The 17,784-nt window shown below is 43.9% G+C and overlaps 2 protein-coding genes and 1 long non-coding RNA gene across 8 annotated transcripts in view; 2 read left to right on the plus strand and 1 right to left on the minus strand.

The window, feature by feature from the left end:
- Positions 1-2,169, plus strand: part of SEPTIN6 (septin 6) — a 42,393-nt gene extending 40,224 nt beyond the window's left edge. For all 6 annotated transcript variants that reach the window (XM_075132542.1, XM_075132543.1, XM_075132541.1 and 3 more), the window contains one exon: positions 1,149-2,169. Coding sequence is in view for 1 of the 6 variants with exons in the window: in XM_075132540.1 (XP_074988641.1) it covers positions 1,149-1,158 (10 nt within the window). In the remaining 5 variants the exon portion in view is untranslated. The remainder of the gene's footprint in view (positions 1-1,148) is intronic.
- LOC142073240 (uncharacterized) lies at positions 1,740-6,635 on the minus strand. The gene is made up of 2 exons (XR_012670014.1): positions 6,545-6,635; positions 1,740-4,865 (listed from the first exon to the last, which is right to left on the minus strand). It is a non-coding gene; the product is annotated as an uncharacterized LOC142073240 (long non-coding RNA).
- On the plus strand, positions 6,115-17,784 carry NKRF (NFKB repressing factor). The gene is made up of 3 exons (XM_048865041.2): positions 6,115-6,615; positions 12,558-12,694; positions 14,923-17,784. Exons 1-3 carry the CDS (start codon positions 6,332-6,334, stop codon positions 16,902-16,904), a joined length of 2,403 nt encoding a protein of 800 aa, XP_048720998.2. The 5' UTR covers positions 6,115-6,331; the 3' UTR covers positions 16,905-17,784.

Raw genomic sequence — 17,784 nt, forward strand, 5'->3', positions numbered from 1 at the left:
AAAACTCTGTGTAAGATAAGCACACTTACATTGTCATTCTGGGTGTAAAATGATCTTTCAATGCAGAGTTATACGCCGAGAGATAATTTTACCTAGAAGGATCTGAAGTGTGCACATCTTACAAAGTTTGAAACAAAACTCCCTCCTACACCGCCCCTTCCCACCCAAATACCCTTCTGGTTAAATGGTAGCTGGTAACTTCAATGTGTGACAGTTTTGCTGTTGCCAGAAGATTAATCAGTTGTCTGCACATGCTCATCTTCAAATTAAGTACTGATCGACATTGATAGATACCACTCAGGTAAACTTTTCATTGTTTCTACTGGATATCATGATTTTTATATTCAGGGAAAATCTTTTGGGACACACACTGCCCCAAATCTTCTGGCAAACTCCTGGCTCTGGGGCTGTACATAGTCCTACATTCTGAAGTAGTTAAGCATACCCTGATACAAGGTGTTCCAAATAGTATCATTCTAAGGCTGGCATATAATCTATTCTCTGTGATGTGCATTGATGTTAAGGGGGAGTTGAGTTTAAAGTATTAGAGTGGTGTGTGTATTTAGTCCCCTTTCTATCCATATAGTCACTCAAGTGGTCAGTTAACCTCGTGCAGTAATCCCATAACTGAAACTAAGGTGTGGCCTCGTTTTAGAAATCAGGACTATTAAAACTCTGTATTGCAATTTATTTATATTGTCTCAGGTATCCTGTTTCACTGTAAAGACAATTTTTTCCCCCAAAAAAGCATTGGTTTCTTTTTAAGAAGTTGAAATATTTTAAGCTTTTGCTTCTTTCAGCTATGTGGAATGTAAGCATGTTTTCCAAAATCGGTCAGTTTCACTTTGTCAGGGGTTCCAGGGATTAGCTGAAAGGGGCTTTTCATCTTGCTTTCACTTGCTGCATTGCCGGTTGTTTTAGATCATTTGACTTTTTTTACAATGCTATTAAAAGTATTTTTTAAACAAGTTTTAACTTGTCTGGTTTTCTTCAAGCACTTTGAGCAGCCCCTGCGGGATCCGTAATTGCCTAGAAATGATGCATGTGCCCATCTCTCTTCTATTGTTTTCATGTTGAGTCTCTATTTCTTGCTTTTTTGAATGTCCTTCTCCTTTTTGATAATCTCCTGTTTTTCTCTCTTTCTGTAGCTTTTTTTAAGTCTGTCTTCGCCAGCTGCACAGTGTCTGAGGGAGAAGACTGCCACTTGTAGAAGAGTTTAGGGATCCTATAAAGTCTGGGGGGAAACAAATCTTCAGTGTTAGTGTCTTGGAAAGAAGCTCTTTTCTGACATGCATGGTATTTAAAATTGAAGTGTCTTGTATTTTGTGTGACAAGACCGCACAATATTGGGGAAAGTTGATCATGTACAAAAAACTTGGAGGAGCAACAGAAATATGATGATTAGATTAATGAGTAGCGAAATTTTCAAAACGTTAGGTTACAACCATGTTTTTTTCCTCTAATTTGGCCTAATAGAAAGGTCATGGACTCCCCTAAGGATCTGTTGAAGCCTGACAGGGTGTTTTCAGTATGTGAGTTCATTGGTTTGTTCTGTAAATTGTTGCGTTTGATGAAGGAGATACAAACAAGGGGTGATTTGCCACATTGACAGCCACAAAATACTTAATTTTAACAAGGAAGTAAAGCAAAACGAAATGTTTTCTTATTCATTACTGTCATTTGGTGCCTCCACCACATTATTAAACTGCATCACCTGATTGACCACAGGTTGAGTGAGATTTTTTTTTTAACGTGAAATCATTTATTGTGTAAAACACTCCAAATAGTGTGACCTCCCCCTGTGCGCTTTAGTTAGAGAATGATCTTGCACTTAGTGTTATTGAGATGGGAGGGGCGGAGCTGTCAGTGGCTGGTAATGCTCTGTCCAAATACCATGTGAGTAGAGTGCAGTGTCCTTAAAATGCATTTGATGCCTGTCGTAGAACTTTTTGCTTGTCTCGTTCTCTCTTGGAACATTCACTGCATGTTTCTCCAAACTGTATTCTGCTCTGTCTCTCCTTTATTTTTTGTTTCCTTTTTACAAATGGAAGTGTGAATAACTGCACTGCATCTCTATATTTACATGACAAACATTAAAGAACCAGCACTGTTAAGCGTGATACCTTTCTAACTTTAATGTAAATTTTCAATTAAAAAAAAATGCAAAAACCCAGCCGTGTCCTGCTGTTGTTTGTGTTGTGGGACTCCCCTAAATCAAACAATCCGCCAGTCATGTTTTCTCTTCGAAGGAAATGTATGCAGCTCAGTAGATGAGCCACTTTGCATTGTAGCCAGGATACTGGGATTAACACATTTGTCAGAAGTATCACAGTTTTTTTAATGGAAAACACATTGAGAGGCTGGGGGGAAGGGGTATTGGTGATGCAGGGGAGGTTGTGTGATTTTTACATTTCATCCCAAGTACTTCATCTCTAGACAACACCCTTAACTCTGTGCTGAAGCTTTAGAGCAGTCCTGACTTGATGGAAAGTGCCCCCCACTAAATTCCCAGCACCACTTCCTGCAGCACACTCTGGGTTGTCTTGGAGATCTTGCATATGATTCTTTCCCAGGTCTGTCTCTGCTTAGTTTAGGAGATCAGAGCCTGAGATATTTTAAGTGCAGGTGAAAATACAGAACTATCTTAAGTATCAGGGGGTAGCCGTGTTAGTCTGTATCCACAAAAACAACAAGGAATCCTGTGGCACCTTAAACACTAACAGATTTATTGGGGCATAAGCTTTCGTGAGTAAAAAACCACTTCTTCAGATGCAACTACCTTAGAGGCCAAAATGTACGGTGGATGAAAGCTCTATAAATTCAACATGGATTTTCTCTTAGCCCGTTGCACTTTAAGATAAAGAATTGTTTAGCTGACTTTTTTCAGAAGGCAGTGTCAGGCTAGTAACATTTCCTTGTGTGTTACTAACACTGCAGATTATTAAAACTGAAAATGTAAATATTTAGTTTGCTCTTTGCCTTTTATGGGATGTTTGCTTTTTGCGCTGTGAGGGTGGCTGATTAAACTAGACTGGTCTGAACCTTAAAAATGTTTGTTTGGGTTTGTGTGAAACCTCAAATTGATAGAACTGTTGCCCAAAATGAGCAATGAAATATTGTATTTAAAGTATCCAGAACACAATGAAATACTGTATTTAAAGTGTCCAGAACAACCTGTCATGTACTTACTGTGTATTTCATCTTTATAACACAGTTTATATTTGCTTTTATATACAGCTAACTAAAGCAGTACTCTCAAATGGGAAAAAATTCCAGTTTAAACTAGGAGATACTCAGTTGGTTGAGGGAAGACTGTTTCTGTCAAAGTTATGAAACTGTAGGTGAGCTCTCTGAACTGCAGACTAAAAGTACAGTGAGATCTCTAAGGGCCTCTTCTCAAGGGCCTAACAAACTGGTTGCTTAAGAGGTGGCTTTAGATACAGTTGGAGCAGAATTGCATTCAATGCGCTACAATTTTGGCATATTCTCGTGGGGTCCCAGAGCCCAGGCTGCACCCCGAGCCCAGACATCCGCACTGCAGTTTTATAGCCCCACACTCTGAGCCCTCCGACCCTGAGTCAGCTGACATGGGCCAGCCAGGGGTGTTTTATTGCAGGACAGACACACTCTGAATGGGCCTACCATTGCAGTTAGCATTTTCAAGCCTGCAGCATGTAGTTGGAAACAGAGCTGCCCTATCACTCTAAAATGTCCATTTCCTTTGATTGTTGCTCCCTGATTGATTTCACCTGTGAATTGCTCTGTTGCAGGAGGGCCTCGGCCATTGTATAGCTTTATTGCAAAGGACTTGATACTGCTTTATTGAACTATATCCAGGCCTCCTAGCTTGAGGAGCTGGACTTGGGGTCACAGATGAAAGGGACCAAGGATGCCTCATGCATTCTCTAATTGCTGTGTGTAGTCTATAATAACCCTTGAGTATCACACAATGGGGCCTGATCCTGCAATCAGTCATATTAGCAAGTGGGTGTTATTTAGGCACCTATTTCTATTTATGCAAATGGAATTTATTGCAGAAGGGATGCGTGGCCCTGACTCACTGTATTATCAGTTGCCTGTATCTCTTTTGGAGGTACTGTTCTCTTTCCTATACATATGGGATCCAATTTGATGGCTATCTATAGTAACAACAGTGTAGGCATTAGCACTTTCATACACAGGGCAACATTAGCCACCTGCCTATTCTCTGGAACCCCAGAAGTTTGCTCCTAGGGCAAATTTGAGACTCTTGAGTTTTCAGGTCTTTTGTCTCCCCACAAGTTGGTGTTTAATCAAGGTATTTGGGCCAGTAAGTCTGACCCCCACTCCAGTGTATCAATGTGCATCACTGCCTTCAACCCACATCTCAACAGTGATGCAGTTTCTGCTACCACCATCTCTCTCCAGGCTCTTGGGATGCTTTGTATTTTATCTTTTTTCAGAGATGACAGTCGCTCATTGCATAAACATAATCTCCCTGAGACATGGCAACTGAGAGGCAGAAGGTACGGGAATTGCAAGATGGTGCTCAGCATGCTGGTCATTGGGTCTGTGCCTGGGGTATGAAGGAATCCTCCTTTCCTCTGTGCTTTCTCTGTCTTTGCCGTTATTACCATGGTTTAGTGTGTCTCAACCATCCAGCACCAGTCAGAGGTAAGTGCAGAAACAAATGGCTTCTGGTCTCCAAATGTAAAAGTAGGGTTTTCCCCAAAGCAGCCAGAACTCTTCACTTCTTGCTGTCCACTCTCCTCTCTCCAGGGTTAATTTTGTTTCTACTCTGTGTCCCTTTCTGGTTCTCATGCACTGGTACAACACTGCAATGTTTGGACTGCAACTGGGCGGGGGGGGGGGGCGCGGTGGTTACACTGAAATTGCAATGAGAAACGTTTGACAGTCAGGAAAATCATTTCCTCTGATGTAGTTAAGATTTTACATTTTAAAAATATACTGTCCAATAATTTAAAAGTACCTTGTTAGTGTGTGTGCATGTACACATCTGCATCCACTCACCCACCCAGCCTCGAGTCCCCAGGGCTATACAGACCCAGGCCTGATCCTGCCAACAGTTACACACATTAATACCACTGACTACTTGTGTGCAGAAAGCTAAGCATGTCCGTATGCATTTACAGCATCTATCAGTAGGACAAGGGGGTCAAACTTGTAGTGATAGTCGCACAAAATAGGTCTGTGGGGTCTAATATTAGTCAGTGAGTAGGAGGTAAATTCTTATTTGTGCTCAGTTGGGTGCTCTAAAAATGTACACGGGCTATATGCCTCCATGCTGAGCCTCTTCCTTTCCCTTCATTTGGTAATTCCAGAGAGAGGGTTATCTAGAATCTGGCTAAGATCTACTCAGCTAAAAGAGGGGCGGGGGAGCGCTAATGTTGGTCTTACTGCAATGGGTGGCTTATGAGCCCTGATGCTTGTCTCACAGGTAGGAGTCGTCATCAGGCAGGTCCCAGTTGACAATAGTGGGCGTTAGACCAGCCAGGCCATAAACAAGCCTTGGCTCTGCGGGGACTTACAGGAGACGTATTGCTGTTGCGCGATGGAGGGAGGGAGGGAAACAGCAGCTCTTTTTGGCCTGCTGGCTCTGGGCACCTGGGACAGTAAGCACCCCCCACCCCCGCCCTGGGCAAGCTGGCCGCACAGGACTCCCCAGCCGCCACGCGTTGGCCACCCCGCTTTACGCTTCAGAGCACGTTCGTGCGGGTGCAGCCGGGCTGAGCCTGCAGGTAGTGCGCGTTGGGCAGCAGCAGGTGCCGGCTGCGGCTCCCTCCCGGGCCGCCTTGCTGCCTTCCGCGTGCAGGGGAGCAGCCCCCCCCCCCAGCCCGGCCAAGCGCTGCCCCTCCGCCCTGGGCCTGCAGCGTTGTGGGAGCCGGCCGGCCCCTAGCTCGCCCGGCCCGCTGCAGCGGGCGCCACGTGCGGACCCCTCCCCTCGTGCAGCGGGCCCCAGCGCCGGCGCTCCCCGGCTGCCGCAGCCCCCTCGGGGCTCCGCTAGGTGGCGCTGTGAGCGGGGCCCGGCCCTTCTCGTGCTCGCGGGGTCTCGCGGTCTCTTGATGTCACGCCCACGTGACGAGCGTGTAACAAAAAAAAAAAAAAGAGGTTACAGAGTAACGCGGTGCGGGCGGCGCGTGAGGGGCCCGGCGCGGGGGTCGCGGCCGCACGTGCGGGGTGCGGAGTTTGCGCGCGGGGCCCGCCCCGGGATCCCCGGCTCGGCCCGGCCCGGCCTCGCCTCCGCCCGGCTCGGGCCGCACGTGGGGCCCGGCCCTCCCTCTCCCCGCAGGCCGGGAGCCGGCTCGGGCGGGCGGGCAGGCTGGCCGAGCCGATGGCCGGCGGCTGGATGCTGCTGGGCGGGGACTTCCTGACCCCGCCGCCGCCGCCGCCGCCCCCCCCGGTGCCGCCTCCGGAGCAGCCGCCGCCGCCCCCGGAGCCCGAGGCGGTGCCCGAGCCCGTGCTGGAGCAGTGGCGCCAGTACCAGGAGAGCGACTGGCACTGGGGGCTGCGCCGCCAGTTCATCCTCCGCCACCTGGCCGCTTACCCGGGCGCCGCCATCGACCAGCTGCTCTCGCTCTCCGTGCTCTGGACCAACCACGTCTTCATGGGCTGCAGGTGAGGGGCCGGGCCCAGCGTGGGGGATCCGGCTTCCCCCGGGGGAGGGAGGTCTCCTCCCCGGGGGTAGGGGGTGGCCTTGGGGCTGCCTGGTTGGGGCGCCGGGGCCGGTTTTTCCCTTCCCGGTCACTTTGCCGCGTTGGCAGAAGCGCGGGGAAGTGACAGGAGGAAGCGCCGAGTCAGTGGGTTCCTTCCTTCGCTCCCCTCCAACCCCTGCTCATTGTGCTCGGCTCCCGCCTACATCTCAGACCCGCTTTCCCGTTGTGTTCCTCCCCATCTTCCTGTCCCCCTCCAGATCCCACCTTTCCCCTCAGTGCCTTCCATGCTGCCCCCCTAGGTTGCTTGGAAACCCCTTCCATAACCTCTCCCTGAAGGCTCCCATTCGCCCGGCTCAAACTGCTCCTTGAACCCCGTCTCAGACAGTGGAGTTAGACGTACTCCTCTAGATGTCAATGGAAAAGGGGGGGGGCATATAATTATTTTATAGCACCCTTCCAAAGTAACTGCCCACTGGAAGTTCTTCTGAGTCCATTGGAAAGAGTTTCTTGCAACATCAGCAATTCTGAGTAGAGCAAACCAAGCTAAGGCATCAAATATGGTAAGAAGGTGACAATGGACGCATTTAGGACACGCTTTAAGGATGCCACCAACACGACTGTTACAGCAAGTGATAATATGGACACCACCTGGAAAGAGAAAAAGAGGGCGACCTAGAGAAATGTTACACAGAAAAATAAAGGAAGAAGTGAAATCCATCAGCATGACACCCAGCAGCCTGAACAGACCAGCACAAGCCTGAAATTAATGATGGAAACTGGTGGATGCTCTATATACCTGAGGAAGCGGGAGAGTAAAGAAAAATGAAAGGATGAGGCACTCAGACAGAAAGAGCTCTCATCAGCTGAGGCGTCTGTCTTACTGTGAGCACTGCATGGGTCCAGATCTCCACCTGACAGAACTGACAGCACAGGGTGGCCAAACTGTGGCTCACGAGCCACATGCGGCTCTTTTACCGTTAAAGTGCAACTCGCAGAGCCCCCCAGACTGTTCGTCCACCTATCGGACTGGGGCGGTGGAGCACAGGACCTCTGCCTTGCAGCAGGGTGGTGCGGTAGAGGCTTCTGCCCAGCGGGGAGAGGGGTCTTGGGGCTTCAGCAGGAGAGGGGCTGAAGTCCCAAGCTCTGTCAGGTGCCTCCCGCGGGGCTGAAGCCCAGATCCCCATCAGGTGTGCCTCAGCTCTCGAACTTCTGAAGATTGTTGTATGAGGGTCAGAGAGCCAATACGTTTGGCCACCCTGTCACAGCAGGATGAGGTCTGAAATGGTAGACTTGATAGATAGCGGGGATATAACATACACCTGAGGGCTGAGGCAACAGCATGGGTTATAGTTAGTTATGCAGTTACTCTCTTTGGGCAGACTTGATAGTTCCTTGGTAGGTTATGTAATTAGTGTAAACACATTCATTTTCTGTAAGTGATGCTGTAGAACTGCATTTTTAGGAGTGACTTTGAATGAGTGTGGAGCCCTCAGGAATAGATTTTGGAAGGGGCAAAGTCATAAGGGGCAGCACAGAAGAAGGCATGGAGAAATTGGTGAAAGTATCATCAAGCTGAGCATCATATGCAGAGCAGAAAGTATGTGGGGAAATGCAAAAGGAAATCACAGCAGAAAAGTAGGTGGGGCCTGCATAATAAAGGACATTGAAAGCAAGGAAGATAATTGAAATAGACCATAATAGGGAGGGAATACCAGTTGATTCTGAAGTCTGAATATTCCACTCTTGACCATTACTCTACAGATGCTTTCTTCTTTAGTTATTCCTTTTGGTGCATCGCACTTTCCAAGCCCTAGCCTAATGCTGCATATTTGAGATGTAAATGCTAAGAGCAAACTGAACATTTCCTTGATGTTTTTTTATTGAATACTAAACAGAATCAGTTTTTAACACATCACCTCCCAAAATGTAGGAACTCCGTGCAGGACAGCGTTTCTCAGCCTTTTTGACACCAAGTACTGCTTGCTGCCTTCCTAATCTGTATCAGGTCAATCTCAGGGACTGGCACTGGTCCATGGAGGGATGGTTGATGGTTGAGAAACATTAGTATAGGGAGAACCTGAAATTGACCTGAAAACAAAAGTGAAACTGGTCAATTTCCATTGTTCAAGATGAGAAAAATGCAAAAAGTAACTGTATAAATAGTGAAAAGTAAGTTATATTTTTAAACTTTGTGGTCTTCTTAATTTTAGGGTTTTTTTTAGAAAAGATAGTTGTATGAATAATTTTGTCTTTATGTATTTAGCGTTACTTAAAGCATAAAGCACCTGTTATAAAGCACCTTAAAACTGAATTTTCTGGCTATGTTAAAACACACTTCAATAATGGAAGAGCTATCTAGTTACTATCCCTAGACACGGCAATCATTAACTTGTGGAAACCACAATATAGTAACTAGGATACTGTTTTAGATTTCCACATCCCTGCTAGTCAGAATGAAAGGGCTGCTTTTCCTGTGCACTTTGACTGAAATTTCAAAAGTTAATGATTTTTGGGAGTGAGGAAAGGATAAAGAAATTAAAGAAAAATAAGTACTTGCTGATGACTTAAAAAGTATAGTGACTAACTTCAGTGAGGTAGGTAATACTTAAGCAAAGCTCTGAAACATTAACAGGTAATTTAGACTTAAAATTTAAGATTTGATAGTCTTCTTATGAAGCCTGTCTTTAGTAGACGCTTCTCATCATTTGTCTGAATTTCTGTTAACTGTCTTAGTTTGGATCTAAACATCCCCCTGCAGTGTTCACAATCCAAATGTTTCATCATTGTGCTAGTGTGAGAGCGCCAGAAAGTGAAACTGGTTACGGTTTTTATCGTTTAATCCATATGCAAATAACATGAATGGCATATTGTGTTTTAATATTTAACACTTAGACTGTAAGCTCTTTGGGCAGAGACTTTTTGTTGTATGTTTGTACAGCACCTAACATAAATGGGGTCCTGATCCTTGACCGGGGACCCTACCACAGCACAAATAATCATATCCTCATGTGGTGTTGACAGAAGATATAAGGAAGCACTTAATAGTGTTTTAAAAAACCTATGGTATTTAATCTGATGATGTCCCATTAACCCATTTTCAACCATGGTTGCATGTTCACCATCTCTTTAAAAACTGCTAGGCCTAAAAATCAAGACCCACAGTTGCTTATGGAGCTAGGGTACCAGTTACCTTTATTAATGAGATGTATGCAGACTGACTCCTGCACTTGTATGGAACCGTGCTGTGCACAGGTGCAGGGTGCTGCCTGCCTGCATCTCGATGCAGGGCATTATCTGTCATGTGACTCGTGCCAAGGAAGACCCAGTTACTAAGGAATTACTTGTGGATTACAGAATGGGCAACCCTTATTATTTCTTTGGCATTTTTACTGCCAGCTTACAAAGCGGAGTAGGCATATTTAAATCAGTTACATAAGACTAAAATGTCCCCTGTCTGCACTGGAGATTTCTTTATTCATTTCTTCTACCCTGGCCTGACACATGAATTAGGAAGGCTGTCAGATCTTGAATAATGATGTTACTGAACTCTCTAAATGTGTAAGTGGTGCTGCACAGAACCCACCAAAAAATAGGGTTACTTTCCCTGAAGAATTTACAAACTCGCAGTTGATGCACAAGGGAATAGTTCAGATATGAGATGGTGCAGATGCTGTCAGTCAAGAGATTTGTGCAGGAAGACTTCCCCAAAGATACCGTGAGGTGCAAAATTAACATGCCCTACAGTGGTGGAAAGGACAGAGGAGGAGAATGACGTGTGACTCTTATGAAATATAGCTGAATTTATGTGTTCTGAAAAAAAATTCTAATCTGAAATGGTTTTTGCTTTCCAGGCAAAGTGGAGGGGAAGTTTGCTGTTTAAATTATATTAACTAATAATTTGTTCAAGCCCTGGTTGTTAATCTTTCCCAGACACCTGCTAATGGGAGGATTGATCCATTAGCCAGAAGTAGTTCTTGTACCCTTTTGGTTGGGTGCCATCTTTCATATCATCCTCTAGCTGAAAGGGGATAAAGTTTAAGTTCCAACCCTCCCTTTGGTTGAGGGTAGAGAGAAAGGGCTTCCATTTTTCCACCTCGTGGCTGTTGGTGTGGGGGATGGCATCCACTACTCTGTGTCTCCCTCTGCTGCCATTTTTGCGTCCCTCTCTTCCATGAATAACTGTAGTGCCTGCCATTGTTGAGGCTGCTTCCAGTTTTCTCAAGCAGCAGCATGAAATCAACCTGTTTCTTGGCAGTTTTAATTGCTGCTCACAGGGTTCTGAATAGTAGCTGCTTGGAAGAGTGATGAGCTGCAGTGTCTCTGCAGACTCAGGAAGAAGTTACTGCCTCAGTTTACATTCAGAGAGCTTGCTCGTGATATTTGTTACCTTATATTTAAACGCAAGCTTAAATTCTGGTTAGGTCTCCATCATTGCAAGGAAAGCTTCTCACATACCACCAGTGAGTAGACTTTCCATACACATGTAGCACCAGTATTGAAAAGCTAATCAAAGGCCATTTGCTTAAAAAAAAAAACAACAACGTATCTCTAGCTTTTGTGCTCAGAACCTAATGATGACCTTAGTTTTTGTCTGCCTTGGTAGACATAAGATGCTGACCTGATCCTCTGCTTAATTTAAATATGAGCCCTGTGGTAGAACACTGTATCCTTTCTGTACTGTGAGGGAAAATCTACAGCACATGGCTTTATGCAGTGTTTTCAGACCATCCTTTGTTAGAGATTTTTCAGTTCAGCTTTTGCCATCTAATACACTGAAAAGATTTAGTAAATTACAGGAGCTGGAATTCTGTAACACTGATGAATTCTGCTAGATTAGAACTGCAAATGATCTTGGCAGTTCTAATGCCACATTCTTTTGCAGCAGGAACCAGACTTCAAGTAATGCAGGACTCCTTAGGAAATAACACTATCATACTGTCACTTTTGTGGTGGTGGGATTTAAAATGTTGTTGGGACATCAATGCTAATTTAAAAATAAAACTGCTGTTTAAAGTAGTAATTGTTAGTAAAAAGCAGATGAGTTCCTACAGTAAAAACTGAAGCGTTCCTTGGCTGCTGTCTGACATCAGTGATGGCAAATGTCTGGTGACATGTCACAGATTGTCACTAAGCTTTTTGTCTAGGCTATTGGCAATGAGTCACTGTTTCAATACTGTTCTGACTCCACTGAATTAAAACCCAATAAGTTTTCCTGTTTTCCTTGTTGCTGTATTAAGTGGTACATTTCAATAGCAAGTACTTTAAAGGGAGCTTCAGTTTACTCATTCAAAACTTCATTAATGACTTGCGATGAATGATTGGTAGAATATTTGATGCTAAGATATGTGAATTTGTTCAGAATCTGTATGAAAAGTAGTGACTTGTTGCCTTATTATAGATTTCTTCTCTAGGGCCCCAAGTCTGCAAGGAGAGCCATACAGACAGTCTCCCGACTTCTTTGGGTTCCACACAGCCACATAAATCTGCTTGCATGGAATTGATGACAGGTTCAGCATAAACTTTCACCACCATTTATTAGAGCCTGGTCCAACGCCAGTAAAGTCATTGGAAAGACACCCGTTGACTTTAATGGGTATTGGGTCAGGCCGGATTTGACTTGAGTTTTACTTGTAATGTCACAGGCAGCTTTCTAGTCCTAATTTAACTTAATTAGGAAGTATCCACAAGCTACGCTATATTGTACAAATATATTTCCCACAGGCATATTTTTCCTTGTGTGAGGTGGTAAGGTCTTGCTGTCTGCATAGTTACAAATACTGAAATCTTGGTTGTAAAGACACCAGGGGTTTGGTACTGGAAGTGGAAGTGGTCTGGTAAAAACCTGGCAGCATGGAGCTTTAGTGTAGCAGGTTCTAATGCTATCTGTCCTCGAATTCCACGCAGGTATGGCTCGCAAGTTATGGAGAAAGTCCTTAAGATGGCTGAAGGTATCGATATTGGGGAGATGCCATCATTCGAGCTGGTACCTCGTGCTAAGCCACCAAAAAGACCCTGCTCTCCACCTTGCTCTCCCTATGCCAGTGAGTATATTTGCCTGCATATCAAAGGGGACGTCATTCTCCGTTGCTGCTTCAGTTATGATTTTCGGATCACGGGAACTGCAACTGCAAAACAGACCAACGTCTGCCTCTGACTGTAGCCAATAGTGGATGCTTCAGCGGGGAAATGGCAGCAGGCCAAATAAGCAGTGGACAACTTAGTGCACAGAGTTACATCACAAGCAGGCTGGATTTCTGCTTCACCCCAGCTGGTGGCTGGCTTATGGTAGAAGTAATCAGAGTTGTGGCATTTGGGGAACTTGCAAAAGTTTAAAAGCCTACGGTCATCTGATTTAGATGTCAGGGTTTTTTTTCACTGATCTCAAATGAACTGGGTTATGATAAATGTGCTGCAACAGAGGTGTCTAGATGTACATGGCAGCCTGACCCATATTAGCATTGGATCAGATTGTTCTTTCCAAGTGCTTGAGATGGCCTTTTGCTTCACTGGTGAAGTCACGTGCCTGGCATTTGGGGCATGGGAGTTAAATCTTTTACTGTCGTTTGAACAGAATACTACTGGTGTGGAGAAAGGGTGTCCTTATACTTACTGTATTTATGCATCAGATATTTAACTCTTCAGATTGTCTTCACAGTATTTGTTTATGTAAAATTTGTGTCTTGTTTCTAATCCAGACACATTCAAATTAGAAACGAGGCACAAACTTTTAAAGTGAGGGTGAAGTGGTGGATTCTCCCTCTCGAAGTTTTCAGATCAAGACTTTTTGGAGGATATGCTTCAATATCAATTATAGAGCATTTTTCACCAGATCTTTACAAAGGAGGTCAGTACCATTGTCCCCATTTTGCAGACAGGGAAACTGAAGCACAGAGAGGTGAAGTGACTTACCGCAGTCAGACAGACCTGGGGATGGCACCCAGGTGTTCTGTGTCCCAGTCCAGTGCTCTATCCACTAGGAAACACTGCCTCCCCCAATTTAGTCTCACAAGGGTGTCGGGGCAACAAAATGGCAGATGAAATTCAATGTCGATAAATGCAAAGTAATGCACATTGGAAAACATAATCCCAATTATACATATAATATGATGGGGTCTAAATTAGCTGTTACCACTCAAGAAAGAGATCTTGGAATCATTGTAGACAGTTCTCTAAAAACATCCACTCGGTGTGCAGCGGCAGTCAAAAAGCTAATAGAATGTTGGGAATCATTAAGAAAGGGATAGATAATAAAATATAAAATATCATAGTGCCTCTGTATAAATCCATGGTATGCCCACATATTGAATATTGTGTGCAGATATGGTCACCCCATCTCAAAAAACATATATTAGAATTGGAAAAGGTTCAGGAAAGGGCAACAAAAATTATTAGGGGCATGGAGCGGCTTCCGTGTGAGGAGAGATTAATAAGACTGGGACTTTTCAGCTTGGAAAAGAGATGACTAAGGGGAGATATGATAGAGGTCAATAAAATCATGACTGGTGTGGAGAAAGTAAATAAGGAAGTGTTATTTACTCCTTCTCGTAACACAAGAACTAGGGGTCATCAAATGAGATTAATAGGCAGCAGATTTAAAACAAACAAAAGGAAGTATTTCTTCACACAAGGCACAGTAAGTCTGTGGAACTCTGCCAGAGGATGTTGTGAAGGCCAAGACTATAACATGATTCAAAAAAGATAAATTAATGGAGGATAGGTCCATCAATGGCTATTAGCCAGGATTGGCAGGGATGGTGTCCCTAGCCTCTGTTTGCCAGCAGCTGGGAATGGGTGACGGAATTAATCACTTGATGATTAGATTACCTGTTCTGTTCATTCCCTCTGAAGCACCTGGCATTGGCCACTGTCGGAAGAGAGGATACTGGACTAGATGGACCTTTGGTCTGGCCCAGTATCGCCGTTCTTATGTAAGTTACTGTGCTCACTATAGGAGTAACTGGAATTGTTTAACCAGTGTTATATAGGAGATCAGACTAAATGATCTGATGAACCTGAGTAGTACAAAAACCACTTTTTCACAAAGCAGTAGGTGAAGTGGAAATAATTCTGCAATATCTTGCCTAGGAATGAAAATTTCACTTACCTATTGCATACATCTTCATACAGAAAATCTTGGTGTCTGTGATGTGGGGTGTGGGAATTCTGTACTCAAAAACTTACTAGTTACTGCTGGTGATCATACTGTACATATTCCCTCCATGTTGTAGAACTTATTTTTTTAATGCTGTAAATTTCACTCATTCCGTAGATCCAGAGCCTCCCAAAAAAGTCCTCCCCAGGTTCCGCGTGAGACCTCGTTTTGAGCCTGTACACTTTGTAGCCAGTAGTGAAAAAGATGAAAGAAAAGAAGAGCCTTCAGACAACCAAACACAGGAATCAAACAAGGATGCAAACACAAACAGCACTGCCCAAACAGTCGAAAACTATGTGGATTTTGTTTTTAACAGTTTCAATACCCAAGAAGCAGATCCCCAGTTCTCCAACTCGGTGGGTTTTGGTTATGCAAGTAGCCAGACAGCAGCCACCTGTGTGGTTTTGAACAGCATGGACACTACCCAGAGTGGTGCTCCACAACTTTCCACTTCCTCTTCAGTTCTCCAGTCTTCATCAGATGCTTTCCCCCAGTCAGTTATGACAGCAAAGCAGTATTTTATTGACAGACTCTCAGCAGCAATCTGGAAGAATCTTGCTAACCCAGATGCTAACACTGGGACTGATAAAATTAACTATACATATTTGTTGACTCGATCAATTCAGGCATGTAAGACAAATCCTGAATATATTTATGCTCCTCTAAAAGAAATTGCCCCTGCCGACCTCCCAAAAAATAAGAAGCTTCCAACAGATGGCTTTGCTTGTGAAGTGAGATGCCAAAATGTCTACTTAACCACTGGTTATGCTGGCAGCAAAAATGGATCCAGGGATCGAGCCACAGAATTAGCAGTCAGGCTGTTGCAAAAGTCTGTGGAAGTTAAAGTTGCTCAGCGGAAGTTCAAACATACCTATCGAGAGGACTTAATAGTGTGTGAGTCTGGCACATGCCCGCAGGAATTGCCTCCTGCTCTTAAACAGCTTGATGACTTTCTAGCTGCCAACAAAGATTTTTCATCTGGGCAGTCTGGTTCTGATCCCTTGCAAGGTTCTAGTAGTTCAACCAAACACTGGACTAATTTTGTCCTCACAGAAAATGCTAGCGATGCTATAGGGATACTTAACAACTCGGCTTCGTTTAACAAAATGTCAGTTGAATACAAATATGACTTAATGTCAAACCGCTCATGGCGCTGTAGGGTCTATTTACAGGACCACTGCTTAGCCGAGGGATACGGCAGTAAGAAAACTAGCAAACATGCAGCTGCAGATGAGGCTTTGAAAATTCTTCAGAAGATGCAGTCCAATGTGACACCCATCAAAACAACCCAGGTTCAGAAAGTGGGCTGTTCATCCCGGAGTTCTGGCAAAAAGAAAGACCTGAAGGATCTTGTTATCTATGAGAACTCTGAGAATCCTGTGTGCACGCTGAACGACACTGCTCAGTTCAACAAGATGACAGTGGAGTATGTCTTCGAAAGGATGACGGGCATGCGGTGGAAATGCAAGGTGATGCTAGAAAATGAGTTCATCGCTGAAGCAGTTGGGATTAAGAAATCTGTGAAGCATGAGGCGGCGGAGGAAGCTGTGAAAATCCTCAAAAAGACACAGCCGACTGTCGTCAATAACCTGAAGAAGGGCACCATCGAAGACGTCATCTCAAGAAATGAGATTCGGGGCCGCTCAGCAGAAGAGGCTTTCAAACAGAAGATTAAAGAAGACAACATAGGAAATCAGATTTTAAGAAAAATGGGCTGGACAGGTGGTGGGTTAGGGAAAGATGGCGAAGGGATACGAGAGCCTATTGCAGTGAAGGAGCAATTTAAAAGGGAAGGACTCGGGCTTGATGTGGAAAGGGTGAACAAAATTGCTAAAAGAGATATTGAGCAGATCATTCGAAATTATGCACGCTCAGATAGTCATGTTGACTTGACTTTTTCTACAGAACTTACCAATGATGAGCGGAAGCAGATACATCAAATTGCCCAAAAATATGGTCTTAAAAGTAAATCCCATGGGCAGGGCCATGATAGATTTTTGGTGGTAAGCAGAAAGAGACGCAAGGAAGACTTATTAGACCAACTGAAGCAAGAAGGCCATGTTGGGCATTATGAACTTATTATGCCTCAAGCTAATTGAGCTTCATGGTGTCCAATTTCATTGGTGAATGCATAAGGAGATGGAGTTTCCTAGATCCCTAATTAAAGAAACAGATGCTGCATTTTCTTGTTGTGGGATATATTAATATTATGTTTTACTTTGCTCATTTAATTTCCAAAACTTTATTAGAAAAAGAACTTACAAAGTTCTGTCCAATTGTATTAGCACAACCCACCAGCCAATAGTGCAGTTACTGTATGTGTCTTTGATATTACTTGTTCCTTCCCATTTTAATAGTTTTGTAATAGCAAAAACACATGTCCAACCACAAAAAAATTGACACCGTTTAAAATGATAGTTCCCTTATTCTTTTTGCCCCAGGAAAGAAATTTTGCCTTTTAAAAACAGGGGAAATGCAGTTCAGAGGAAAAAATATGTAAAGTTGGTATTAACTACAATAAAAATAGTGTTTTATTTCCAGAAAAAACAGGATTTGCCACATTTTGTATGTACCTTAAATTTTGTGTGAAACCTCAATTCTAGAAGAGTTAGCAAAGTAAAATGTCTCTACCTTGTGTGTGTGTGTTTGTGGGGAAAAGTCTTTAACCAGCTTAATGATACAACTTTCTTTATAACTAGTGTTCCAGTTTATTCATAAATATTTTGCCATACTGAGAATTAATGAATGCACCCTAATCAACTTTGTACTAAACTGAGTTAATGCCGGAAGGATTTTTACCTAAAAGTACTGCTTGATATGTGCAAATGCCATGGTGGCATGTAAAAACCTATTTTTACTTTGACTCTGAGCTCTTAACCCTGAGCAAAATCAAATTGTGCTTCATTATTTCTATCCACTATGTTAATGTATCTGTATGTCAAGGAGAGATTCACACGTAAAAGTCTTGTGCTGCTCCAA

Source organism: Caretta caretta, chromosome 9 (assembly GCF_965140235.1).
Source record: "Caretta caretta isolate rCarCar2 chromosome 9, rCarCar1.hap1, whole genome shotgun sequence".
Taxonomy (NCBI): Eukaryota; Metazoa; Chordata; order Testudines; family Cheloniidae; genus Caretta; species Caretta caretta.

Bases quoted from the DNA above. Each gene is read 5' to 3' on its own strand.
- NKRF (XM_048865041.2), top strand. From the start codon at position 6,332: ATGGCCGGCGGCTGGATGCTGCTGGGCGGGGACTTCCTGACCCCGCCG. The intron at 6,616-12,557 runs GTGAGGGGCCGG...AATTCCACGCAG, and splicing joins CACGTCTTCATGGGCTGCAG to GTATGGCTCGCAAGTTATGG. The intron at 12,695-14,922 runs GTGAGTATATTT...CTCATTCCGTAG, and splicing joins ACCTTGCTCTCCCTATGCCA to ATCCAGAGCCTCCCAAAAAA.